General features: G+C 38.0%; 1 protein-coding gene across 2 annotated transcripts; it reads left to right on the top strand.

Moving 5' to 3' along the window:
• Positions 1-1,672: 1,672 nt before the first annotated feature.
• Positions 1,673-26,574, top strand: pinx1 (PIN2 (TERF1) interacting telomerase inhibitor 1). Of its 2 annotated transcripts, XM_028040363.1 has the most exons (8): positions 1,673-1,800; positions 2,605-2,714; positions 3,017-3,109; positions 3,339-3,420; positions 4,689-4,778; positions 10,198-10,280; positions 12,674-12,835; positions 25,508-26,574. In XM_028040363.1, the coding sequence occupies exons 1-8, from the start codon at positions 1,782-1,784 to the stop codon at positions 26,126-26,128; spliced, it is 1,260 nt and encodes a 419-aa protein (XP_027896164.1). In that variant the 5' UTR covers positions 1,673-1,781; the 3' UTR covers positions 26,129-26,574. The 2 variants fall into 2 exon arrangements, with proteins under 2 accessions (XP_027896164.1, XP_027896165.1); XM_028040364.1 differs by lacking the exon at positions 12,674-12,835 and having other exon boundaries at positions 25,508-26,128.
• The last annotated feature ends 1,097 nt before the right edge of the window (positions 26,575-27,671 follow it).

Below are 27,671 nucleotides of genomic sequence, written 5' to 3'. Positions count from 1 at the left end.
AAAAAGAAAACTATAGCAGCGCAGCATCTTTTATGAAGCTGGTAAATGTTTCTATTTTATTTTGGAGTTGTTGATAAAAAAAATGAATATATTGCCATAAAAGTGTAAAAGAAAATACAACATAAAACAAGCAAACTAAAAAGATTTACCTAAACAGTTTGCTGTCTGAATTCTGATATTAATTTCTTCCATAAGATGTTGTTCATGCTTCATTCTATCACAGCTCTACCTAGCCCTTCGTAAGAAACAAATCCTCACACCATTAAGGATTTTGACACAATATTGTGTGTCTGCCATATTTTGACACAAGGTTAATGTGATGAGGATGTAGTGTTAGTTTTCTGTTACACATAGTGATTTGTATGTATTTTAAAAAGTTACATTTTGGTCTCATCTGACACCTTCTATATGTTACCATTGCATTAAGCCTCTCCACATGTCTACAGAATACTATTTCCTAGTGTTCTGTGAGAAACATGTGAGGCCTTCATAAATGAATTGCATTATAGCGAGTGTAAATAACAGAGTTGAACAGTTTATCTTCTCTGTTTTATTATTTAGCTGATTTCCTTTGTGTGAAACCAAGCACAAGTAGGTCTCATGACATAGTTTCTAGTAGTGATGGGATTTTCGGCTCCTTTTCGAGATGCGGCTCTAATGGCTCTTCTTACTGTGGAGAGCCGGCTCTTTCGGCTCCCCATATATATTTTTGACATTATTAATTAATTAATAGCTTAAACCTAATTTTATAATATTTTGTTTCATTATTGACATTGTTAAGCACTTATGATGAGTAAAAATGCCGCATAACAATGCTATAGCAATACCGATGCGTGTGATGTCTGCATGTGCCTGTGCAGGTTGTTTGTCGAGCCTGCACGATAGGAAATGCTGACTTTGCACAGTCTGCACTCTGCCCTGGAGCTTGATGTAGCATTAAAATGAGTCCAAATCTTGCTCCATTTTCTGTCACTCATTTATTTTCACCTATTCAGTTCTCACACTGACTCCCCTTCTTTCTGTGCTTCTTGACCGCTGAGTGAGTGTCTGTACATAAACACCTGCCGACGAACGCTATACAGCTTGGCCAAATTGCCTGCCGTTTCCACAAAAAAAGTGGAGATAAACTTTTTTTTCAGTGTTTTCTCGCCACATTATTAATTGAAACTATGTGTGATTGGTCAGATGTGTGGAGCACACGCTTGACATGAGGGCAGTGGACCGACCGAGGGGAAAAAAACTCTCCGCTCTAGCACTGGCAGAAGAGCAAAACGCGCAAGGAGAGGGAGAAGGAGGGGAGAGACAGCGAGGCACGGCAGGACAAAAAAAAAAAAACGATGTGCGGCTCTGGCTCTGGCACTTGCAGAGCACAAGCACAACGACAGGGAGGCGGAGAGACAGCGATGTACTGTAGAAAAAAACCGGCTCCCAAATAGGATCCTAAAACGGCTCCCATTGTGGAGCCGGTTCCAATCGTTCACTTCAAAGAGCCGGATCGTTCGCGAACGACACATCACTAGTTTCTAGCCTGGAGCGCCCTCTGCTGATAAGTGTTGATACAAATGAAACAGGAAAATAATAATATATATGAAAAATTGACTAAGTTGAATAACCTACCTCCTTGATCTCTTGGTTCTCTTATGTATCTTTAAAAAACGTTAATTATTTCCCCGTTACATGCTTACGGTGTCTTCAGGCACCGAAAGCATGTAACGGGAAAACATTGTCTTCAGGCATATTTCTGGGAGCCTTCCTTTGCGTCATCTGTTAAAGGACCCAGGATGTCCATGCTAGCCGAGCGTGCGTATATTTCTCCCAGTTTTGATACATTGTCAATGTTTTCTTTGTTTTTATGCTATCCTTTATGCCTTCTGTCGCTTCCGAAACCATTTCCACTCTTATAAATTGTTGGTCAGAAAATATTCGGTTTTTCTTCGAAAAGTATTCCAGTTAGCATTAGCATTTTACAGTCGGTGATTTAAACACGTGTGTGGTACTGTACTCTGACTCTCATTAATAACGTTTTTTCAGACTATTTACTAAGCTACAGTCTGTCTTTTAATATTAAACTATGACAGCCCAGTGAGGAGTTTTAACTGCTTCCTTTAGATCTCATTATCGGCTTGTTGACAAACACCTGTTATTTTTATTAAGCTGTATCGTTGAATAAAATTATTAATGCCATTATTAGTACACTGCCTGGCTAAACACATTGAAGCAAACCACACTTACAGGATGTTGAGTCCCAGTTAAGACATACAACTGTTTGATTGGATAGATGGACATTACCTGCAAGTCTCAAAATGAAAAACATCCATGCTGCACTTCGTCCAACAGTACTGACTACATGTTTTTGTCAAGGGTTGTATGTATGTGATTAGTGTTATAGTTTTAAGAAATACTTCTATAAATGGCACAGGGTATTTGACAAGGTGCAGCTGTGCTCTTACATAATTAAAACGTGATACTTCACAGCAGAGTTAACTTTAGCCTGTGGGCACCACACTGTGTATACACTTGCATGAGGAAGCTTGTTCTCATCTTTCATGCAAGCTCTTGTTGGCGGACTGTTATGTAATCACATTGCTGCTGCTCCCTCTTCAGCCCGCAAGAAACAGAAGTGGTCTGTAGACCCTAGGAACAGCGCCTGGAGCAATGATGACAACAAATTTGGCCAGAAAATGCTGGAGCAAATGGGCTGGTCCAAGGGCAAAGTGAGTGAGGTTTCTTCACATAGAATATGTAAAGCAATTAACTCTGCACTTTTCTGTTTGGGATGGGTTTTTGTACAGGAAAATACTTGTGTCATAGACCAACAATTGAAATATTGTTTATTTCTTGATATAAAGCTCAAAGTCTTGACTTGATTGTAGCTTCAGATTTATCATAATGAAGTTGCCTTGTTGTCTCACAACTTGCAATATAATAAGTTATGTGTAATTGTAAAGAAATATGCTAAGTTTGTACAGTTAGGAACATGTGTTAGTATTCTCTCTTTTTTTGTCATCCTGCTCAGGGACTGGGGAGGAGTCAGCAGGGATCGACGGATCACATAAAAGTCAAAGTTAAGAACAACAAACATGGACTCGGAGCAAACGCCAGCCATGAGGTCAGTTCTATTAGAAATAAAAATTGACTTTTGGACAAAAATTTGCATGTACTAGGCATTTATTTTTTAAATCAGAAAATTTATTAATTCTAGGGCAAGAAAGGACAATAGTTTCTTTTAAATGTAACGTTGCATTATGTCTTGACCCTGCTCAAATAAAAACTATTCATTTTTTCATGTAAGTGTGAAGCTTGAGTATATATTGATCTGTGGTTCTTTTTTTTCTCAGGATAACTGGATTGCTCACCAGGATGAATTCAATGAGCTTCTGGCTCAGCTGAACAATCACCATGGTCAAACCACAAGTAACGGTAAGCACAGGAAGCATGGTTACAACTTTCTACTGCAGTAAGTGGTTTGCAGCTACGTATGTGAGAATCCAATAGGAAATGTTACTCAGATTGAAAGGGCATTACACTACTGATATAAAATGCGGCTTATGTGTAACATATGCTACATTAATGTGTTTAGATTTAGTAGATATTGTCAACTGTGCATTTTTGTTTGGCAGTAAATCTGATCAAAATGGTCCTGTTTTAGGGAGGTCAACTAAAACTATTTCTGTTTGGTAAATACCTGGCTTTTACTTCTTATCTGATGTCTCAAGTATTTCCATATAATGTTCTTTGCTTCTGAAGTTATTTGTTATTTAAAGTCCAGCACTGCCTGCTGCAGAAAAACATCCCTTAACATAATGCTGCCACCCTCATACTCCAGAGGTGGGATACTTTTCTTAGGCTTGAAAGCTTCTCTATTTTTTCTAGAAATATAATTATGATCACCATGACGAATTACGTACTCAAATTTTAGTGTCATGAAACCACATGTTAAGTCCCATAAAATGATCATCTTTATCCCTGAATGCAACGTCTAATATTGCTTCTGTTGCCTTTGGAGTAATGTCTTCATCCTTGCTGAGTGACCTTTCAACCCATGTTAGTACAAGGCTTGCTTCACTGTGGTTAATGAAACTTACCAGCTTTCAGTCATCATTTTCTCAAGGTATTTTGCTCTTTTTCCTGGCTTTGATTCCCACATTTCACATCCAAACACATTCACGTTCATTCAGAATCCTTTCTCAATGGCATGGTGGCTTGACATTTCCAAGGTATTTATGCTCACATATAATTGCCAGCATCTGGAAAGTTTACTCACTCAAGGCTAAATCATCACTTGGGCTTTTACAAATTGTTTAGAGGCAAGGTAATATTTCTTTGTGTAAACATCTGAATGTGAAGAAACTTAAAACTAAAAAAGCATTATTCTGGTGCTCAGCAAATTAAAATAATTTTGGTAATCCTATTTGACTGCATTTAGTCTGATTTACTGTCATACACTAGGGTAATTTATACCTTGCATACAAGACTGTAGATGCATCCTTAGCTTTTTCAACAGCAGAGGGTGCTACACTGCAACATTTTATAAAGTTCAAGGATTTATGTGCTCACTTATCATATTTCAAACATTAGTACCACTTTGCTAGGAATCTTACATATATGAAATAACTTCTCACTTGTTGATTTATTAATTTTTTAGTGGGTTGATGTGCGTAACATAGTTTTTGTTTTGATATCTGTAGAAGTTCCTCCAGATGAGATGAAGAGCTTCAGTCTGGAAGAAAAATCAAAGATTTCTAAAAAGAGGGTTCATTACACAAAATTCACAAAAGGTGAGTATCTTCCTGTTAACCAGCTGTGTTTTTCGACTTTAAACAGTTTTAACTCGTCTTAAGCAATCTGTACCTGAAAGCCACACTCTGACATTCCTTTCTACATATTTAAAGCAAGACTTCATACCAGTAGCTGATTCAGAATGAGAGTGAAATGGTGCTGCTGCTTTCACGGTTTTCTGCCAGAGCCCCCCTGCAGTGTACACTTGACCTCTTATTAAAACTTATGCTGTCGTCTCAGACCACAGACGCTGATCAGAGTCCGGTCGGTATCTGCTGGGTCAGTTGACCCAGTGAGTGCTTTGGGAGGTTATTTATAGGCCTTCCCACTCCTTTCATTACCCTTTACACGTCAGGAAGTTAAGATTTGCTGGTCAAGGTCGGTACACTGATAGACTCGCAGAACGATGTGTGTTCAGAACCACTGGAAGGTAAAGCAGAAAACTATCATATTAAACTGCATAGTACCCTGATTACATGATTGATTAGTAAAATTTGCATGGTAAATAATGACCTGGAGTCCAGCATACACTTTACACTTTGAATGGGGGCATTTAGAGTTACATCAGTAATCTGCCATCCTAAAACGAAAAAAATATAACATTTTTTTTTTTTTTTGTCTTTGGACTTACTTGCTTGCGCTAATTAAAATGTTTTTAATTGTATACAGTATATATAGTATATATAATAGCGAGTCACTGAGTTCAAATCTGCCTCATCAGATCTGAACACTTGACAAAACAAACATCTCAGTTTTTACTTCACCTGGAAGAACCTTTAATATTTTACGTCATTCAAAAGCAACTTCCTGTTTCCTGTTTGGAGCATCTGGTATCTGCATTTACTCCCCCCCAGCAGAAACAGAACTCCTCTGACCCATTAGATGACCCTGCCTGATAGGACCTGGCCCCTGTCTCTCCCCCACTCGCAGCTTGTTTTTATGTTGCGAATGTGAAGCGAGTCAGAAAAAGGTGCACACTTGAGCATGACGATCTGACTGTTTCAATGTGTTTGTTTCTTTAATTTCTTCCAACATTTATATTCTGCTGCCATTTTTTAATTGCCAAGTTTTAGTCAGGTTAAGCTAATTCTGACTCACGCAATTGTATCATCACCTAATGTGACTTGGGGTGAGTATGTTTCTGTTTGCCAACTACAGGTGCATTCATGGCAGCTCCAATTAATATTTCTAATTATCATTCATGCAGCATAATGCATACATTGTTCTGCTTCTGCATGTCCACTCACTATTCATTTTTGGATATTTGCTTTCAGGGCCAACTGGGATGATTGGAAAATGTTATTCCAACAAATTTAAAGACTTGGCCTGTCACACTTTATATTACATAATTGCTCAATCATTTTTATGTGAACTAAGCAGATTCATGTTACACGATTTCAGTATTTTTTATTCACCTATATAAAAATATTGGGGACACTTAAAATTTAAGACCTGTTGTTTGATGTATGTTTTTTAACTGTAGTAAAAAAAATGCTACAGTTTTTTTTTTTTCTCCAGTACCAATAGTGTGCACAATAGAGTACACACTTGAGAGCTTGTTTAGATGTGAAATTATTTAGTTGAACAGCCAACTTTCACAGTTTTCTTTTTATCTTTTTTATCTTGGGTTTAAGCCAGACATGGAAAAAATACAAACTTTGGATTAAAATTATAAAATTTATTAAAATGTAGAGGTGCACAATATTGAAATACAATTATAGCAGTTCTAGTACAGTTGCAATATTTGGTTGGCTATTATTACACTCAATGTTCCCAGAATAGTTTGCTTATTCATTTTTGAATTCAGGTATTTCAACCACATCCGTGACTACAGTTGTATGAATCAAGCACCAGGCATGTAGATTGTTTTACAAACATTTGTAAATAAAGGGTTGGTTTCAGGATCTCAGTAATGTCCTGCATTGTATAATAGGATGCCACCTGGGCATTAATACCAGTGGTGCAGTTTTTTGCCATTTAAAATTTCATTTTGCACTCATAGTTCCATTTTTATAAAGTGGGAGCAAATGACAATGTCAACAAATTGGCCACAAAATGATAGGCCAGGTTACAAAAGAGGGGAATAGAAGTTGCTGCTTGTACAGACCTGACCTCAGCCTGATGAATTGAAGTTTTCAATGATTAGAGTGCTGCCTTTTAGCCAGGCTCTTTAGTCTTTGCTCGCACAAGAGATTCTGGTAAAAAAAATCTCTTTAAACACATTCCTAAAACTTATGGAAAGCTTTCCCATAATAATTGAAGTTGCTATAACTTCAAAGACAACTGATGTCAGATCATAGACCACATGGATTAAGATTTGGATGTCACCCAAATTCACATATCTATGAAAGCAGGCGAGTAAGTACAGCATGTACAGTTACAAGTTTCCTGCCTTATTGGCCAAGTTGCACTGAACCCTTTACTCATTGATGTTCGCATCCAACACAAACTTTGGTGACTAAGACACTGAAGCTCTCAGAGAGTAGAGCAGACATTGTTGTGATGGCAAATAACGAGGAAAGTGTTGAGGTTGTGAGCAGAAATTGAAGGGCAAATTTTTCTGTTTTGTTCACCATTAGAGATTTGTATTTAAGTAACCTGCTTTATGTAGAAAAACTGACAAATAAACTGAAGTTGGGTAGTGCTCACAAGGAAACATGAAAGGGGGCTTGATCCCTGGTTTTCCATCTTTGCAAGGGCCGTAACGCTGACTGCTTTGTGCCATCAAATCATTTCTTATGCATGAGGTAATCCAATCTCCATTTTTTTTCTATCAATGTTTTTGACATCTAGTTTTGGAGAAGTACTTTTGTTCTTTTTTAGTGATGACTCTAAGAAGGAACAGATTAGGAGGTACTGCATGCAGGAATGTTTACACTGCCAATCAGCCATTTAAGGCGTTGACAGATTTGGCACCAGTCTTAATAATTTAACTGTCATTTACAATGTGACTGGTATATGCTGTCCCTTCTCAGAAAGGGCTGAATTCTTTCCAAGCAACAACAAAGTCTCAAAGATTAGATTGGAAATTTGAGTGTTTGCATCTTTGGGCATATGTGTTGAGTTAATAAAAGGTTATATTTGTGTATTTGTGTTCCCCTAGGCGTCAGCCAGAGTAAAAAAACCACCCCAAAAAAACTTTTTTTCTTTTAATTTTCTCCCTAAGTGGAGGTGGACTGCCACTATAGTTGCCAGTAGCAATTTGTAATCACCTAAACAGAGCTGCAGGGTAACATGTAATCCGCCACGCCTCTTTGCATGCTTCTACAGACTTCTCCAACGCCAACTCCCCTTTTTGTGAGGTTGTTGCCAAGTAAAGGCTTGCTAATAGATTTACTGTTGTTAAGCTTGTTATATGAATGGCTGGTAAGGTCAGGTAATACTCTGATAGTTTTTAATTGTAAAAGAGGTCAACCAGTTTAGTAGATGATGCTATAAATTCATGTTATATCATGATTTGTTAGCTTCTAACTTTCAGTTAAAATGTTGTAGCTTAAGAAGCAGTAGCCTTCCTTCCTCTTCCTCTCAGTTCAGGCTCTCTGTTTACTGTCCTGCCTATTTTTTCTATTGATATCTCGTTTATGCTGGTTCGCTCTTTGCCAACACTGAGGATTGATGGCCTTTGTTTTCGGGGAAAGGCACCGAAATCTCCACTGCTTTGGTCCAGGCTCCACAGCATAAACCAGTAACCCAGTTTTAATTGCTGCCTCCATCTATCACTTGTCAGGACAGCCAGGGTGGTTGATGCAGAATTTAACTACAGTTCTTCATCCCCCCTCTCTGTGTGGTGGCTTCATTGCTGCTTTTGGGTTTTTAAAGAGTATCATTTTTTGTTGTTTTTAACAGATCTTGACCAATTAAAAATCACACAAAAAATTAATTCTGTTTTTTTTATTGTAGAGATACTTGGCAATACATATTATGCTTTGTGAAAGTCTGTTTATTTCCATTTAAATTACACCACATTGCAAGGAAAATAAATTTGTGGGTTGAACAGTATGTTAAGTTTAGTATGTGGGTTGCCCACATGAAAAACCTGCCAAGTCTTTTCTGCAAATAGCAAACATCATCTTCCTGACTGGAAAAACAGGGTTTGCCATCATCGTTGGCAGTGCAGAGATTTCAAGATGAGATTCAGCAGCTAGTGTCCATCCCACATCTCCACTCTTTGCAACCAGACAAAGATGTCAATGCAAATAAATACAGAGTTTGGAAGTAGAGAGGCTGAAACTGCCAACAATCCTGACCCCACTGAATTGGCTGGGTTGAACAGAGAATAGGATTCCATCCCACAGCATTGTGTGACCAAGTTGGTTACCAGCATAATGAGGAGGCTGTTGTGGTTGTATGGGGTACTACTAAGGCCCCTGTTTGTTATATAAATGAATTGTTAATTGCCAATAAGTCTTCTTTCTTTAAACTTTAATAATCCAAGCCAATAAACACCACCACATTGCAAACAGTTGCTGACTAAGCTGTTGGCAGGAAAAACTGGATAGTTTACTGTGGCCAGATAGTCAACTCTGTTGATGCATTTTCCTTACAGATGTGAGATCACTTGCAAAAAAATTAACTTTCTTTGCAACAAGAAGCATGCTTACAACAGAGAAATAGTTAAAACCAAGTTCTTTATAAGTTTAGTACAACGAAACTAAGAGCTTTGTCAGAAAATGGGACTGTTTACTTTAGTCTTAGCACTCAGTAATTTGATGTCAGATTTGCATATCAGTTAGTGCATTGTAAATCTTGTTTGACCAGTTATTTGATCTGATGATTTCCACCATTTTAAACAACTCTTTGCCCATTCACCTGAAAACCAGGAAATGTATACGTGTGCTCCCTTTTCCAAGCAGTGAGAAAATCAAATCCAGTATAATTTTTACGTCTGACCCAAGTCCAGTAGGTGACAAACACCAAATGACCTCCATCCCATTTGTTTTAGTTTTCAGCATACTTTCTTGGTTTTTACCTCTTAAGTGTGCCCTGTGCTGTGACTTTCAAAGTCAAAAGCAGGGAGATAGGGTCTTAAAAGCAATAAATAACCAAATGTTATCAGAGTCCCGCTGAAGGAAGAGGATGCAGCTGTTTGAACAGGACCCAGGCTCGAGACAGACGACTGCATGCTTCAGGAGCCTTTGAGGCCCAGTCTTGAGAACGGGAATCCGGAGACTTGGCGGACCTTGTCGTCAGTTTATTTTTCTTTGCTGTTTTATCCCTGCTGCATAAGTGGACCGTGCACAACTCCTCTTTTCTTTATCCAGCTACCACATTTTAAGCACACACATAAAATGTGTCATATGTTCTTTAGTCTTTTTAATCTGTTGATTTGTTTTTGATATATCAAATAAACTTTGCTAATAAATGCTGAGGTTGAGTCCAATAAACTGTTAAATGTTTTACTTTCTTGTTTTATTTTAGGCAAGGACTTATCTTCCCGTAGTGAAACAGACCTTAACTGCATCTTTGGGAAGAGGACCAAGTCTACCAAAGACCAAGAACAGGTAATGCATTGATCTTTGTTGTGTGAGTAAGAAAAATCTTTTAATTTTTGACTGACATCTGAGGATTTCTTGCTTCAAATATCATTGAGCATTTCTCAAAGTCTTCTCAGTTAATATTCCTAATTAATTACTTCGCTTATGCTGAAAAAAACTTGTCATCTGAATTGAGCAGGCTGATCCATGATCTTTCTGAGCCTAATCAATGTCAGGACTCAGGAGGAAGACCTCTAGCCAGGTGGCTCAGGCTTATCAGTCTCAGTAATTGCTGGTGACCATCAGTTCTGATGTCCTCAACATTTACTCTGGGACAGTGTGATCCCTGAGGTTTTGCAGGGCCCAGCTCCCAAGCTGCCTTTGGCTGAAGATTAGCCATGTCGCAGTGAACAGCTTTAACGCTGCCAAAGGGCCACTGATGGTGGCAAGAGCACTTAAATCCAGTTAAGAGATTTTCACTCTTACCTCTTCGTCCCCTCCTTCACACTTTCCCCTTTTTTTTACTTCTGTCTCAGACCATCACATCAGGTGGTTCTGCCTGCCAGAAGGTTTTATTAAAGTAAAAACCCAAATTGTGTTGAGGTTTGCAAAAATCTAAAGTGATGATGCTTACAAAAAAGTTCTTTTTTTGCTCTTGCCATCAGTGGTTGGCCCCTTCAGATGTCATTTTGCCATTTGACGCTACGGTAATAGTCTAATAGTTTTGAAACTTACAGGCTCAGGTGGGTCCAGCTTGCATTTTATTTACCTTTATAAATAAAAACAAAAAATGCATGAAATCTTCCTGTTTGTACATAACTTGCAGGAGTTATGATACATTTTAGGCCTATATTTGCTTTCATAAGTTCACATTACCTAATTTACAGATGGACCATGATACATTAGATTGCTAAAATATTTATGTATTAGTAAAAGGTCATTAAAAGGTAAAACATGTAGGTTCATTCACACACACATATTTTAAGTGTTTCTCCTTGTTTTGATGATAATTATTTTGTCACTAAAGATAACCCAGATTGTCTTTTTATGTACTAAATTAAAATATTCTGTCATGTATGGATTCCACACCCTAAACCAGTAACCCAGTTTTCATTGCTTACTCCATCTATCACTTGTCAGGACAGCCACAGTGTTTGATGCAGACTTTAACTACAATTCTTCATCCCCCCTCCTTTGTGTGGAGAGAAGCAATTATTCTATTACAGAAACTGCTAAAACCTGCATTTATTATATTTAAAATATTAACTATTTTTTATTTATTTTTACTCATCTTACTAAGAGCTATTGTGGAAAGTCAAAAAGCCATTTGCTGCTCCAAAGCCGCAAGTCGGAGACCCCTGCTCTATACAGCCAGGGGAAACTTGAATAACTTTGTCACTTTCCTTAGGATTTCATAAAATTAATTTTAAACCGTAAAACAGATATATAGACCATTTGGAATCATAACTTTAACATGTTCATATACCTTTATACCAATAAATGACCAATATCTGTCTCTTTGGATGAAATAGTTTTAAACACATAGCTTTATAATGAGAAAACACACAAGATAAAACTTTGCTCTGCAGCCAGAGGAATTACAACTAACAATTATTGCACCACTTTTACATTTGTATTTTATGGTGAAATAAGCATTTTCACCCATTGTGTTGTAATGAATTAATATATTTTCATGTTGCAAACCAGTTTTGCTTCCCCAAGTTTAATCGACCCAGTACAGAAAGCCAGTCAGATGGTAAAATATCTACCTTTTGGACAGCAATACACAAAAAAGCCTTTTGCTGGATTCCTTTGTTTATTTCAAGCACTTGGCTTGAAGAAATTGGCATCTTGAAAATCCATAAATTGTACACAAAAACCCTTCCTCTATTCCCCTGCAGGTGCTCTGCCATAACATGACAATAGGAGATGCTCCCTGGCTGATTAACATTGGAAATGCAAGCAATGCACACCATCATTTTTTCCCTAATCGTTTGGTTATGGGTTCTTATTTTTCAGCCAGGTGGGACACCATTGACTACATTGAAAGCACCAGCAACAATTACAATGGTTTCCCACGAGCCCTGTGTTAAAGCCCAGCAACATCTGAGGTTGCAGGGAATAAATAAGAACTGTGATTGACCAATCAGGATTTAGGCGATTTGCCTGATATTCTATGAATCTGTCTGTGACACTGGAATGGACCTTTGTCTCACACTCATCTTATATCAGTCATTTGACATGTTACACAGTGTCTATATTGAGTAATTTCACTGCTCCAAAACATTATACCGATACAGATATGGGAGTTTTGGTGTGTTTGATTACGGTATTACACAAATGTCCATCTTGATTAAGCTCGTCTGAAGCTTCATGGACGTCTCCAGGCTTGCCCTCTTTCCCACTCATGAATCTTCCAGCTCTTCAACCACCACCCACGGCTGTCTCTCCAGCATCCCTTCCACCAGTCCCCCCACAGCGGGTGTTTTCCTTCCTCCACAGTGATGTTTCCTGCTCGTCCCTTATCGCTGTGCGCAACGCTCCATGAAACAGACAAGTGCACGCACACACTCAACACACAGGCTTCTATTCATCAAAGGCAACTCTGGATATGAGAGCATGCAAATATTTTTATTTGTTTTTAATACATAGTTGCTGTTGCTCAACAATTATGACATTACACCACACCTGAATTACTATCTGAAATTAATAATTAACCTTTGAGCCATTCAACTAAATACACTCTGACTGACTGGTTGAAGCTTTACCCCTGACACCAAACATGTGAGGGGTAAAGTTTTGGAGCTATGTCTCAAACGTTGAACATCTTTTTGGAACATAGTCCAAACAGTCATCCCAAAAATAGTGTGGCACAACTTATAACCTACCAAGAATCCTAAACAGACAATAATCAGGGAAACCCATGATAACTGTAGAAGATCTGTAAATCTTTTAAGAGGACAGTGAAAGAAAGAAAACATGTTTTTAGATTATATATTCCAGTTAACAATTATTTGTTTACAAAATTAGCTGACAATTATTTCAATAATTATTAATTTGATAAATTGTTTCAGCGCTACTCTGGTCAAATGAGACTATGACCAGAATAAGTTTAATGTTTTAGCTTGAATCTTGGTCAAGATTTCAAAGAAGAGCTAAAAATATATTTTCATACAGTCTCCCTAAGTTTGAAATTTAAGTCTGTAGTTTACAAAGCTGTTGGAGACATACTCCAAAAGACCAAAAGGTGATTTTTATTTTAAAAAATATGTCATTTATCGTCTTCCTTTCACTTCGGAATATTACATCAATTAGGTTGATCACATAAAAATCCAATAATATACATTGGAATTTTTGGTTATAATCTAGTGTAAAACAAAATGTAAAATAAAAAAGGGGGTGTGAATACTTTTGCATTGCACTGCAAAATGGAAGAGTTACTTTCCCCCCAAAAATGAGATTTTAAGTATGTTTATCATACTTATTTATTGTAGACATTCAGCTTTGTTTTACTGGGGGAAAGCTATTTGCCATGTGCAAGTGACTAACTTAGCAAGATAAATTGCAGGCCACTGCTTCACCCACAGCTTCTCTTTTTATTGTCTAGCCACCTAAAAATGTAAGGTTGCAGCCATTATTTACGATGTGTGTTGGGGTATAGCACCTGTCCATCTATCTGGCTATCTGTTATCCATCATCTATCCTATACACACGAACCTCTTCCGTCTCCTGCCTCCTCTTGAGCTCCTCAACACAATTACTCACCACATGACAAATGACAGGCTCTCACTGCCGAGATATCAAAAAGCCCCGGCCATTTTTAAATGCAGGGACATTGGCACCCCCGTGCTCCCCGCGCTTATCGGCGGGCGAGCAGTGCCCCTGGCTGTCCTGCTCTCCTCTTTCCCCCTTTCTCCACCACCCCTGCTCCTCGTGCCCTCCTCAGGGGGTTTAGTTAGGGGAGCCACATGGAGGGCCAGCGCAGCTTGATTTATCTCCCTCGCCCCTCTGCCCAGCCACTCAGGCAGTCCGAAAGAGCCGACGAGGCTCCAACGGGCCTCGGCTCGAAAGCCCGGCATTAGCTGAAATAAACCATTCTGCCGCCCAGTGAAAAATGTCCTCTGATTGGCTAATTAATCAGTCAAAGGGGAGCGACGCGGCTTGTGGCTTGAGGGACCCAAGCGGGCGACCGCAGAGGGCCCGCTGATAAATAGACTCCCCGCCGATTCATACATCAACAAAAGTTAGTCATTTTTTATAGGCGCCAGCTCAGTTGAAAGGTGGAAACAAGCTGGAGTTTTATTTTTTTCACCTACATTTCATTCTTTTTTTTGTTTTTTTGGAAGGAGGAGTCAAAAAATAAAAGCTTTTAGGCTTTTCATTCAAATTACCTGCTTTTGTAATTGTGATTTTAATTTAATATTTAAAAGAAAATGAGGAAAATCTTTATTTTCCACATTTCAAATAACTCCAATTATGCACTAGTCTTAATTAACCATCACTCATTTTTATTTTAATTTGATTTCAGTAAGGGCGCATCCACAGTTTTAGTCTTATGTTGATTGCTTATTCTGTTTGACTTCAGCAAAACGTTAGAGGTGCTCCAACATTCACCCATTTATTATTTCTCTACTCCCTTGGTGTCAGAAAAGAAAAATGGTTCAGCTTAAATTGGTACCAGCCTTGTTTTGACGTTTGAACCTCCAGTCAGACGGTGGGTATGCTGCGCCCTGCTCTCGGGTCAGCGTGACCCCTGCGGCCTCTCCCACTCCCACTCTTGATCAGGCACAAAGAACGGGGGGATCAGGCCTCATCGGGTGGCACCTGTTGCAAGCATTGGCTGCCCACGCGTCGTCCACATGAAGGATAGCCCGTCGGCATGGGCTCCCCCGATACCGCTGTGTTAAGGAATATGGAGCAGGGGCGACACGGGTTGAGCATTTGGCAGACGCGTCACAGAAGGCGCCAGGGAGACGATGGGAGGAGTAAAGCTGTGGAAGTTTGCTGACAGTGCAGAAGCAAAATCAAATTTTTGCTACATAAATTGTCTCCAACCATACCCCAGGTGACAAAGGTGGCAATTGAGGCATGTGAAATGTTTTTGATAATTAGAAATGACAGAATGTTAAGAAAGTGTCATTTTCTGGAAAGTAGTTTTAAGATCAGTCTAAAAAAATGTGTGTCTAATTGTCAAGTTTATAACATGGAGTTTATTGTATTTGTTTGATAGGGAGGTTAAATTAGATCATTTCGTATTTATTCCAGACTGTATCCAACAATAATAAACATGAACAATGAACACATGGTGAAAACACACCCAAGACTCCAGTCAGTCATGCACAGTCTGAAAGATGTTGTTGGCTGAAGAATTAGCTTATAAATGCTAAACCTTCTCCAAGTCATCTGTATATCTTATATAGTAAAAGCCAAATATTCAGAATTAGGCCCTTTGAAAAATAATGTCACTATCTAAACTGGTGTTATCCAATCTGTGCCACACTTATTAAATATGTGTGGCACTCATCATGAGTAATAAGCCCCATAATAAGTTTGTTCCCTACCAAAATTCAGCAAAGGTGTTCAAAACTGATGGACACATATTTTAGGCTGACATTTTTGCTGATAGTCTCAACACAAAGTATTAATATTTAATTAAGCATTCTAATTTAAATTTATGTCAACCCTTCATCCCTCTAACAAATGAATCAATTTTAATAATTGACACTAGTCAGTTATTAAGATTGGTGCTGGTTTCTTTTTTTTTGGTAGGAAAAGTGACCCATGTCTTTTTTTGTTGTTGATGAAAATAAACTATTTTCCAGACTTAGATAATGGAAAACAATAGATCTTAACATTTCTCAAAAATGTGAGACATTTTTTTTAATTATACTTTGTTCATTCCATTAAGAAAATATTTCTAGATATGAAGAAAAAAGAAAGGCTAATTTTATCCCTTTAGACAACAATGCTGATCTGATGAAAAGGCCTAACAGTGTAAACGTGCGTCGCTGCAGTGTGGTGGCTGCTATTTGAATGCGCTCATACAGGCAGCTGCACTTATTGCGGGCTGTTCGTTCACAGATAGCATCTAATTGCCGAGGCCAAACCCGATCCCAGTCTTGATCATGTTTGTTGACAGACCCTTTTACTTTTACCGCTGAAAATACCAAGGCCACCAAGAACAACCCCTCCTCCTGTAAAATAAGCGCCGCACACAGTTGCCATTTACCTCTGTGGCAGTTCTGTGGACTGCTCCCGGCTGGCAGTGCCAGCTCGCTGACACTTAGAGATTAGTGCTGTACTCAAACAAACAAACAAACAAAAAAACAAAAACGAGGTGTCTGTCCCATAGTTACAGGCCTAAGCTACAATATGAGATCTGGATAATTACCTCCTAGTGAAGCCAACCGCCCAGACAATTTCAGACCCTCTTGGCTGTTTACAGTCAGACCACCGTTTAATCACTGACTCCTAAATCTAATGAATCACAGCTGAGAGAAATAATCACAGCCTCTTCCCTCCCTGGGGTCGGAGTGAGGAACCCCGGTGTTCATGAAGGCCTATTGTCGGCGAGTGTTTGCAGTGTTGAACAAGCTGCATGCATAATGTTGTCTTCATTTGTTATTTATGATTAACGTTCCCGCAGTGGGAACAAAATGCAATTTTTTAACCCATATTTATGTTTAAACTCCACACAGTGTCTGCTTTTAGCAAAGTTTATGATGTGTAGTATATAGTGGGCTTATGTGCTTAATTTGTTTCCGTTAAATTTGCGATTGGTAAACCTAATTTACAAAGGAAGGAGAAAAAAGATTGGAATTTGTTTAAAGGTGTAGACTTGCGTGTTGAACTGAGGCATTCACTTATTTGGATTAAGGCTTCCACCTGTTTTTCTGTCCACCCACGTCATGCTGATGAACGATGGGCTGCCGGACTTCTGCGCTCATCAGGGAGAGACAGCTGGCTAATCAGGCCCTGATCCATAGACCTCGAGTATCACCAAATTTATTATTGTGGCAGGACAATGAGGGCAACTCTCATGCAATTACCCACCCAGCCAATATCGGTGAGAAATTATTGAAAAAAAAGAAGAAAAAAAAAATAGCAAGCAATGCAAAGAGGCAGTTTTTCAGGAGATAAAAGGCCACGTGCTGCACAATCAAAGTTTAATTAACAAGATTAAAAAGGTGAGTTGTTGAAATGGTTTTTGGTTAAATTTACGTGTTTCAGATTGAAGGAACTTTAATACAAGTAAACTTGCTCTCGAATCTTGTGTTATAGTACAAAATAACACAAGTAAATGCAAGCTGCTCCCTTTTACGGAGTCACCTTTTAATCTTTCTCTCTACATGTTTCATATATTACTTGCTGTTGAATTAGACTGCAGCTAACTATTCTGCTTTACATCTCATTCTATTGTTGAATTTGTTTGCAGACATTAATTCAGCGTTTTGGCCTCCTAAAAGTATTTAGTTAGGGTTGAACAAATGGAAAGAATCGAGATGAGAACTAATGAATGCAAAAAGTTTGCATCCTGTAAGTTACATTTCTTTTGGTTTCTTTCATTGGATATATATTTTTGATGTAGATCAAGACACTACAGACATTAGCCTTAGTCTTTATTAAAAGCGCTGATGCTTCTGTATATGTAAAGAACTTAAATTGCCTTGTTGCTGAAATGTGCTGTACAAATAAACTTTCCTTGTCTGCATAGAATAAGTTTGAAAGTATTGACAGGCACCACCTACATCTTACAATATTAGCCACCAATCAGGCAAAGCTGGGTTGTTGTTTGGGACAGAGTTTTTGTCCCGCCTTGTAAGCTGCTGATGTGTGTTGTCTTTGATTTATTATTTTTTTGTAACATCTTGTCAAAAATATGCTTAATTGCCTTTTTTCCTTAAATGTTCAACTTTTTGAACTGGAAAATGTTTTTCCCATGTGCAAAGTAAACATAGATAGTACATTTTATCTTAGAAAGGTACGAAATATGTCTTTTTAAGGCATAGACATATTGCTACAAACTGACTTTGCAATTTTTTCCTAACCCTGTGATTTATAAGAAACATTTAATGTTTAAGAAAAATACAGGGATTTTTGACAGATGACTTAAATATTAGTATAAGTTATGCTGCACTGTTTCCATCTTGTTGACAATTAATTGCCACTGATCTGACCTCTTTTTTTCTGAATGTCACAAATATGGTTTTATTTGTATTTGGAAGTTATTGTTAGGGCTGCACCATAGAAAATCTTACGACAATCAGTTGCCATATATGCCTATGTTATTCTTTCTCATCTATTCCATCATCTGTGATCTTCAGCATTTTGAACAACATCATTGGCGTCCAGTGTGAGAATCTACTGCTGTAAAGCTGTCCAGCTGACTAAATATTATATTGGCACCAGAAAAGCAGGTTCACGACTCTTGAAATAGATTAGTCATATCACTATGTTCTGATATGTACATAGCACAAGCTGATTTTGTTATATATTGTTAAAAATCAGTCCTATTCTTTATTTGAGGCTTCATGTTCAGAACAAAAATATTTTTTTCAAAAGCCCCATTACTGCATTTTAGAACTTGTGTGAAACTGGCAATGTAAAACAGTTTGAGTTTAGTAAAACCACTGAAGAACCAGCATTTTACCTCAGTGTAAAAGCAATGGAAGGTTACCCACAAATATTTAATTTATTTTTGTATTGTAGGAACATTGATCTATCTTGGTGCCAATTAAGCTCTTTTGGTAAAAACAGTTTTTAGTCTAAAATACTTTAAAATTTCAATACCCGTCTTCATTTCAAAGCATTCTTGCTCAGCTTTGTATTTTAAATGCCAGGTGATATTATGCATCTTTACTCGGTTATATTGCACTCTTTTTGCTGTCATAATATTTAGATCAATGCCATACAAGGTAGCAGATCTTGTATTGTACAAAAAAAAAGGCTGGCTTAGATTTTTGCGCTCTTTTTAGATCACAATCAGTGTAAAGTAGGATTGCTTCCTCTGCAAAAGAGAAAAAGCCCAGGTTATTACAAATAAATGTAATAATATTCTAGGATATATATATATTTTTAATTCTAGGACTCACTGGAGAGAAAAGTTTCTCATGCACTGAAGTGAACCTTTTTCTTCATTTTTCCTGGCTTGATTGACTTCCCCTCTGAATACATTGGCCGTGCTATTTTGGCACCTTGGCACATGTTTTGCCATTGGCTTTCCATTGGTTACATTAGCGGGGAAGAGATTGAACTGGAGTGTCTTGAAGGAGGCGTCCTGTTGAATGTCTTCCCAACCTCTCCTTTTCTTCGGGACCCTCTGTGGACCCCTCCCTGTGTTCCCTGCCCAACCCTATCCCCCGCCAGGGGAGTGAGTGGATCAGGAAGGGCCCGATAGCCAGCCAGACCGCTCCTCTGCTGAAGGAGCCTTATCTCAGAGCTGCACACAGTGCATTGAGCGCATCCTTTTCCTGGGGTTCTGCGTCTGGGTGGAGAGAAGTAGATGATGTGGGAGGAGAAGTACACACGGCTTGATAAGAGGTGTGTTCTCCAACCCTGTGCTACTCAACTCTGCCATTTTTGCCATTCTTCCTAAATTTAGCAAGAAGCTGGACAGATTTTTGCAAAGTTAATAAAATATAAGACATTTAAAATTGTGTATTTTCACAAAAGAATATACAACATGAAGAAAACATCTATTCTCATAATGCATTCACAAGTGCTTTTTCTGCAATAGCTTAGTCAAATTAGCTGCTTGTATGTTTAAAGTTGTCAGTTTCACTTTATTTAATTTTTTTTTTTTTACCTTAGATGAAGATGGGATAATTTCTCTCCATTTTGCTTGAAATGACTAGACAGTAACCATTGCTGTGATTTTTTTTAATGGTGTAAATGTTTTAATATTTTTTAAAAGATCAAGAACATTTTTTTCAATATTTTTTTATTTACTTGCTTTAACCCACTAGGAACTGATGAAGTTATCAGGTTTTCATATTATTTTTCAACTTACATATTCAGTTGAATTAAAACATCAGCAGTTTGCCATTCATTTCATTGAGTTTGTCTATAAACATTTTTAATGCCCATAGGTTCAAAACCCAGCCTTTTGGTTGTAGGTATGAAAAGTGTTGACGTCTTGAATACATTTACTCTGGATGTATAAACTCTCTTTTCGCTTCTTACCTTTAGCCATGATGATATGCATTTTTACTTTCTTATGTCATGTTTTCTGTCACCCCAAATGCTCTGCTCCAGCTGGAGAATAATCTGCACAGTCAAATATGCATAATTTATTTAGGTATTACATTAAGTATTAACATATTTCACATAAAGCATGACAAAATTTTATTCAAGTACTTTTATGCAGTTTTTTTTCATTTAAGAATTTGTGAATTTCTTATCCGTTCATCAGATTTCAAATTAATAGGCTGCTTTTTTCCACATCTATTAATGTAACTGCAATTTTGAAACGCTGTCCATAGGTCAGTAGGGCTGTTCAAATTTGATTTGTCTATTAAAGTCAGTACTTGGGTTAAGTAATAAGTAGTGGGTCAGATATGTGGAAAAAATATATATAGTATCTGTATGTGTGTGACTTGCCTGTTTAATTCCCCTTAAATAGTGCCACAGTTGTTAGGAAAATACATTGTGGGTTAAGTAGAGTATATTGGTTGCATTGCACCTCTAAAGACCTTGCTAAATCCTTTCTGCCCATACTGAAAAACTTTGGTGATGAAAAATTATACTTGTCATCACTGGAGGCAGTTTTATTATAGAGATATTATGGGATTCTGCAACCAGTGGGAATCCTATGTCTTTGGGACAGAACGCTGGCCTTTCAAGATGTCAACACTTGCTCCCCACAGGAAGGGGTTTATCAGAAACTACCTCCACAATTTGGCAATTGAGAGGATGGAGTGATCTGCTTGCAGTTCTTACCTAAGACTCATTTGTGGGATCAGCCTTGGTATGTTGTTCCTGCCAAAATACTCAGCACAACCACATCAGTGGACTTGTGGTAAATGCTGGTTGAAGAATGGCATGCAATCCCAAACCAATGTGCGAGGATGAGGAAGAGCTGCCAGGCAGTTCTGGCGGAGTGTGATTTTTCCATGCATCATAGATACAATGAATAAATGAATAAGTAGTTAAATTTCTTTTTAATTCTTCACACCTCAATTATGCAATCCATTCAACAGCACTAAACAGGAGTTGATACCTAAATAAGGCTTTGGCAGAGAAGTTTTTAATGGGGGCATCCCACGTACTCACTATTGCTGCTTAAACCACAAATAAAAATTTTGAGAAATGGGAAATATTTTTACTTTCCAGCAGTATAAGATCTGTTGGCAAGAAGCATTGTTACTACATAGCAGAAGCGCATCAAACACCAATTTCCGTACTCTTTTTGATACTTTTGTTTTAAAAATGCAAACTTGAAACACAAATGAATCTGGTAATGCTTGCTGTCTGCTGGATACAAGACTATGACATTGCAAAGGATTATATGACTAACAAGTTTGAGCGAAAGACGCAACTGAAAATGGAGAAACCCCTCTAACGTTGCTGCCAAGTACCTTCCTATTAGCCTGCCACCCCCAATAGTTCATGCTAAAAAAATCTCCAGGGCTGCCAGTAATGCTGACTGGATCAGTATGTTTACATCCACTCTGTGTGTGTTTGTCCAGTCTGTGCACAGCACTTCTACCTGCTGTCATATCAGAGTCTAATGGAATCCCCAGGCAGTGAAGGAAGAACCACGCACCAAGCTCAAGCCACCTTTCCCTGATGATGATGTTTCTCTCAGTCTTTCTTCCCTTTGCTCATTCAGCCTGTCCCTCTCCTGAGAGTAATTTCACAGGCAGCTCTAAAGTGGCCCCCAGCCATCTTCCCAAATCCCAGTTACATGCTGTTTGGCGCTGTCAGCTCTAAGCCTCATCTTCACTCTCCCAAGCAGAGAGGACGCCATTGTGCAGTAACTGGGAGTATAGATTTTTAGTGGGAAGCTGGAAAGTTTTGTTTAATGGCACCTCACCTGAAGGGCTTTATATTCCCCTTGTTAGAAGTTGTGGTTATATCTGGACAAGGTCCTAGATGGTGGAAAACTTTCTTTAGCTTCCGTGTTGGGTTCACCTACATTGGAAACCACTTTTTTCTGTTTTTAAGATCTGCACAGATGTTATTGGAACCATTAATCTTGTTGATACTTATAAGCTTTCTTGGTCATGTTTGAATTTATTTGAGAATCATTCTGGCCAAACAGATCAGTATTTTTATCTTCATTACATTAACATTTTTGATGAAGGGACTTAACAAGAAAGCTTCATGTACATCTCTCAACTTGGCTCTGCATTTGAATGTAGATTTGGATAACTTGAGCCATCCTGTCTATCTCAAACTGTAATTGAACATAAAAGCTTTAAGGCCAAACAATGACATGATAGCATACAACTCAGTGTTTTCAGTTAATCTGTGTGGTGTGAAAAATGTCATCCACTTCACCATCTTAGCAGCGTCTGCATTGTTTAGTGCGACTCTCCAGAGGAGCTTCTGTATTCTTCACGACAAATCATTATGCATTGAGTAGGCCATTAGGAAAATGAAGACAAATGGGTCATAGGGGCGAGGTGACAAATTGTACATGCTGTGGAGGTAGAATCTGGACCACGTTGTGCCTAACAGTTTTAAAATAGGCCCCATTTAATGCCAAACCTAAAGGCTGCAGCGAGGATTTACAATCAGACTGAGTTTTCTCCTAAATATAGAACAGAAGATCATTGCATGCCATGTATGTATAAATTCATAAAAACTAAACAGCTTACAGAATTTTTGCTGTGCTGCTTTTTACATCTGAAATAAATGCAACAATCATCGATCCCTTTAACACAGACATTTATGGTCATAAAGTACATAACCATAAATGTGGGGTTGCAATTCAGTTTATCCTCAAACTGAATTGCGACCCCACAAATTCATACCAATAAGTTAGCATGAAGCTGTTGATTTCATATTCACAAGTTAAAAGTTAAGATGACTAAGAATGGTCCCTCTACTCTGTCAACGCAAAGCGATTGTGGAAAGTAAAGGTTGGAAATGGCCTGGCCATTGTTTTCCTATGAAATATTACTGGATTCATATGTCCCCTCAGTGCGCCTTCTGGAATTTCTCCCAATGACCTTGATTTCTCCAGTTTGTCCTGTCCTGTTTTGGAATTGTAGGTAGCCTATAAAGTTGTAGCTTGGCAGTGGCCAACACTTCTAAATATCGATCAATTAAAGTTTGAACAAAATTAATTTATAAGGCCTTTTATTGCTGGCAAAGATGCTGTGGGATTGTTTACAGTACACACGATTTCTGGTAAGCTGGCACATTACAAACAGCCGAACATTAGTGATTGGATAAAATCAGAGCCAATTATTTAAAACTTCAACAGAGTCCATGCCTCCAGTAAGCAATCCTTTCTCAGTAAGAGTCCAGGGGCCTCATGCATAAAGCGTGTGTGCGCACAAAAAATGTGCAGTGCCATATTTTATGCACAAGTCCGCATGTATAAAATTTAACTCTGCGCCAAAGTTTGCGTAAATATACGTACACTTTTTCGCTGGCGTGAAAATGTGCGGCAGCCATGAAACTTTTTCTGTGGACAATATCAAACTGTAAAGCGTCAAAACTCACCTAAATACACTACAATATCACTACATTCAGTGTTATTTAGACCAAGAAGCATCAAACCCGATGTTGTTTGGTTTTTTTCATGATTTTAATATATAAGTTAAAGTTACTTTACTTTAACTTATTTAAAGTAAAGAATGAAACTAAACCACATTTATCCTCAGACAATAAGCTAACACACACACACACAAAATAAAGAAAGCAAAAATAAAAGGATCCAAAAACCTCACTAGTAGGTACCGGGACCAGTCCAGCTGCAGTCATCCTTCAGTGGAGCCGTCAGCTTTGTGAATGTACCTTTCCGGACAGAAAGCATCTCTATTCTGTAAATATACAACTGATGCACATGATTCCACTATTTATGATAAACGTCCATTTTACCCACTCAAAGGACTCTCTGACTCTCTGTCTGGCTTTAAATCCCGGCTGAACGCTCTGCTGTTCAAACAGGCATTTGCATGATCTCTTTATTTTCTTTTTTTTATTTGTATTTTTTTCTTTCTTTAAAATGTATTATTTCTATTTTTGTGAGGTTACCTTATGTTCCCTGAAAGCACCTTTTAAATAATATATATAATAATAATAATAATAATAGTTATTATTATTATAAATACTTATACTGCTACAAACAAGGATGTTGCCATGGTTATTGCTTCAAGTGGTGGCAGACTTCCTGGTATTCATACTAATTTACATATGTATTTATGGAGGCGGCAGAGCAGACCAGCAGCTGAGCTCTATTTCCCGCAAATTTTGATGTATAAAGGAAAGGTGCGCGGCCACGTGCATGCACACGGCTTTATACATTCGAATTATTTTGTGCGCCGCACTTTGCTAAATCTTTCCGTACGCCAAGTTTTAGTGTGAAAACTGCGCACTCTTTTATGCATGAGGCGCCTGACCTTTTGTATGAAACAAAGCATAGTTTTTCCCAGTCTAGGTTGTAAAAGTGTTTTGCAACTTCATTCAGAGAAACCACACTTTTATAATACTCTGAATTATATTATTTTGTTAAGTTAACTAAGTAGCTTCTCTTTTGATGCACATGCCCTCTTCTTAGGAGAATAAAGTCGAATTTAAACTTCTGAAACATTTCTGTGGAATGAGAGATGACTTTCCTAAGAAAGTTCACGTGTTAGATTAGGTTGATTGCCAGCCCTGGTTTTCTTCTCTTTTCTTGCTCTGGTGGTAAGCCAACACAAACAGCAGATCTAGTTTCATTTTGATTTGACAGTCACAGTTCAGCTACAAGTTGTATCTCTATAACAGCTCCTCACCACTAAATATGGAGCTGTTACAGAGGGACGACAGCTTGGAGCTGACTGCGAACAAGCCCAGCTGGATGTCAGGAACAATAAAAAAAAAAAAGCGACTCTTTTGTTAACTGTGCTTATTTTAAGGTTCTAACACCTATTGTTGCTTCAACATCCTTCTTTGGGTTTTTCACTCACTTTACATCTTTGGAGTAATCATAGTCTGATGATTGACAATCACTTAAGCTCCTTTGTTCAAAATGGTGTACCAGGTCTGGATGTACAGATTCTCCAAATAACTCTCTTTTTATTTGTGTCTTTGTGGTGTAGGGGAGGAGCAGGAGCGAGTCTCCATCTGAATCAGAGGAAAGTGGGACTAAGGCTTCTTCTGAACTTGATACTGAGTCAATAACCAAGACTGTGACAAGTTCTCTGAGCATGCAGGAGTATTTTGCGCAGCGCATGGCACAGCTGAAGAAGGCTCGTAGCTCTGAAGGTTCAGCATCTTCTGTCAAAGCGGAGACTACTGAAACATCAAGCCCCGCTGAGGAGCTCAGTCCAGTTCATAGCAGCAACAATGATGCTGAAGAACCCAAGAAAAAGAAGAACAAAAAGCTAGAAGAGGAGCTAGTGGATGTAGAAGAGAAGTGCAGTGCCCCCATTCTACCAGAAGAAAAAGAAAACAAGGAGAAAGCGTGTTCAAGAAAGAAAAAGAAGAGAAAAACTGCAGAAATCATTGATGAAAATGAAAACTCTAGCTCTGCCAGTGTTCTGGAGATGAACTGTGAAAAACCAAGTTTCTCCAAGAAGAAAAAATCTAAACACATAGAAAAGCAGCTTATAAATGTTCATGAGGGCGAGGAAGACCACAATGGAGTAAAAGAGTGTGAGGAGGAACTAGTTACTAAAAAATCCAAGAAGAAGAAAAGGAAGAGAGAAAATCAAGAATAGGGTGGAGTTTAGGTTTTGGTTAAATTTGTCCAGCTTCCAAAAACGTTTTACTTCACTTGTGTTCTTGTCCTAATACCGACCTTTTTAAATATATTTGTAACCAAATGAAATCTCTAATACATGAACAACAGATGCCTTAGCAGCTGGCTTAAATTAAATGAGCTCTTCCTGATTCTTGTATCTCATGAGTCATTAAATATGATTCAGGAAAAAAAAGCTGTTTTCACATTTATTATTCTTTTACTATTTGCATGCATTACTATTTATGTATACAAAACTCCATATTCTCCATGTCGCCCAGTTTATCACTCGTTTCAAAAACTGAAAGGAAAGCGGTCATCAATGTGATACATGACATCTGGTACTTTGGCATGATGGGCTTTTTAAAACGAGTCAGTCTATGAAATGTTGACATTTTTCTAAATAAATATGGACACACATTTTGACTCTGGTATTTTATTGACTCTGGTATCTGTATTTTATGGCCTGAAATTAGGTTAATTTATGAATAGCATAACTCCTACAGAAAGAGAAAACAATATCCCATTGTGGAAGTTTATAAACTGTAGGGCCACGTTACAAAATCAGTGGAAGTATTCAGGTGTGTATTTTGTCACAGATGATTTGGCTGACAGTCACCATTTACCTTACAGATGTGACGCAGGATGTTCCGGTTTGTTTGACTTCACAAACTCTTAACAAACCCGCCTTGTTCCAGCTCCTGTGTGGGATGAGGAAAAGAAGATGCCAGTGGTGTCCAGTGTTGCGCATTGAAAATATTGTAGCATTCTTTGTCTCTATTTTAGGTTTGTCTGTGTTGAAATGATCTGAATGTGTGCTTTGTTTTCCCTGGACGAAAGAAAAGGTTGACTAACTTTGTAGGCACGTCAGGTGTGCTAATTCTTATTCCGTTCTCTTTCCATTTCCTGCTACAATCAGCTAAATCTTGTTGCACCCTCTAGCTTAGAAGGAAATATGACAAATCTTTACAAAAAATTGTCAGATTTAACATTATTGTTTGGTTTATGGTGCCTTGCAGAGCATCCCAGTTTTTTCCTTAATAAAAATCAAAAAAAGGATTGTGTACTTGAATATGCGTTCAGCCTTTCTGAACCAATATTTTGTAGAACCAACTTTTGCTATATTGTGGTTACAACTGCAACTCTGTCTTCATTATACTTTTTACTAATGTTCTTTGACAAACCTGTGAGGCCTCTTTCTCCCATGAGTTCAGTTCTGGCTATTATAGCCCATTTTATGTCTTTTTACATCTTTTTCAAAAAAATTACCTACAGAGCCGTATATCTTGTCAGCCATTTATCAGGCGTGTTAGACGTGTTTTTCAGGTTTTGATGTTGACCCAGAGCCATAAGGCACAGACTTGAGTTTTGACACCACTTGCATCACATGTCTTCCCAAAATACATTAGTTATGTTCAGGTTTGTAATTTTTGTGATTTGTATCTTTGTTTGAAAGGCAGCAAAGTTGCAACACACAAAGCACTGATTGTCGTCTTCCATGTTTTACTGTTTTGTTTTTCACA

This window comes from Xiphophorus couchianus, chromosome 15 (genome assembly GCF_001444195.1).
Source record: "Xiphophorus couchianus chromosome 15, X_couchianus-1.0, whole genome shotgun sequence".
Taxonomy (NCBI): Eukaryota; Metazoa; Chordata; class Actinopteri; order Cyprinodontiformes; family Poeciliidae; genus Xiphophorus; species Xiphophorus couchianus.
This window is presented reverse-complemented; position numbering and strand designations above follow the sequence as displayed.

Bases quoted from the DNA above. Each gene is read 5' to 3' on its own strand.
- pinx1 (XM_028040363.1), top strand. The intron at 2,715-3,016 runs GTGAGTGAGGTT...CATCCTGCTCAG, and splicing joins TGGGCTGGTCCAAGGGCAAA to GGACTGGGGAGGAGTCAGCA. The intron at 3,110-3,338 runs GTCAGTTCTATT...TTTTTTTCTCAG, and splicing joins GAGCAAACGCCAGCCATGAG to GATAACTGGATTGCTCACCA.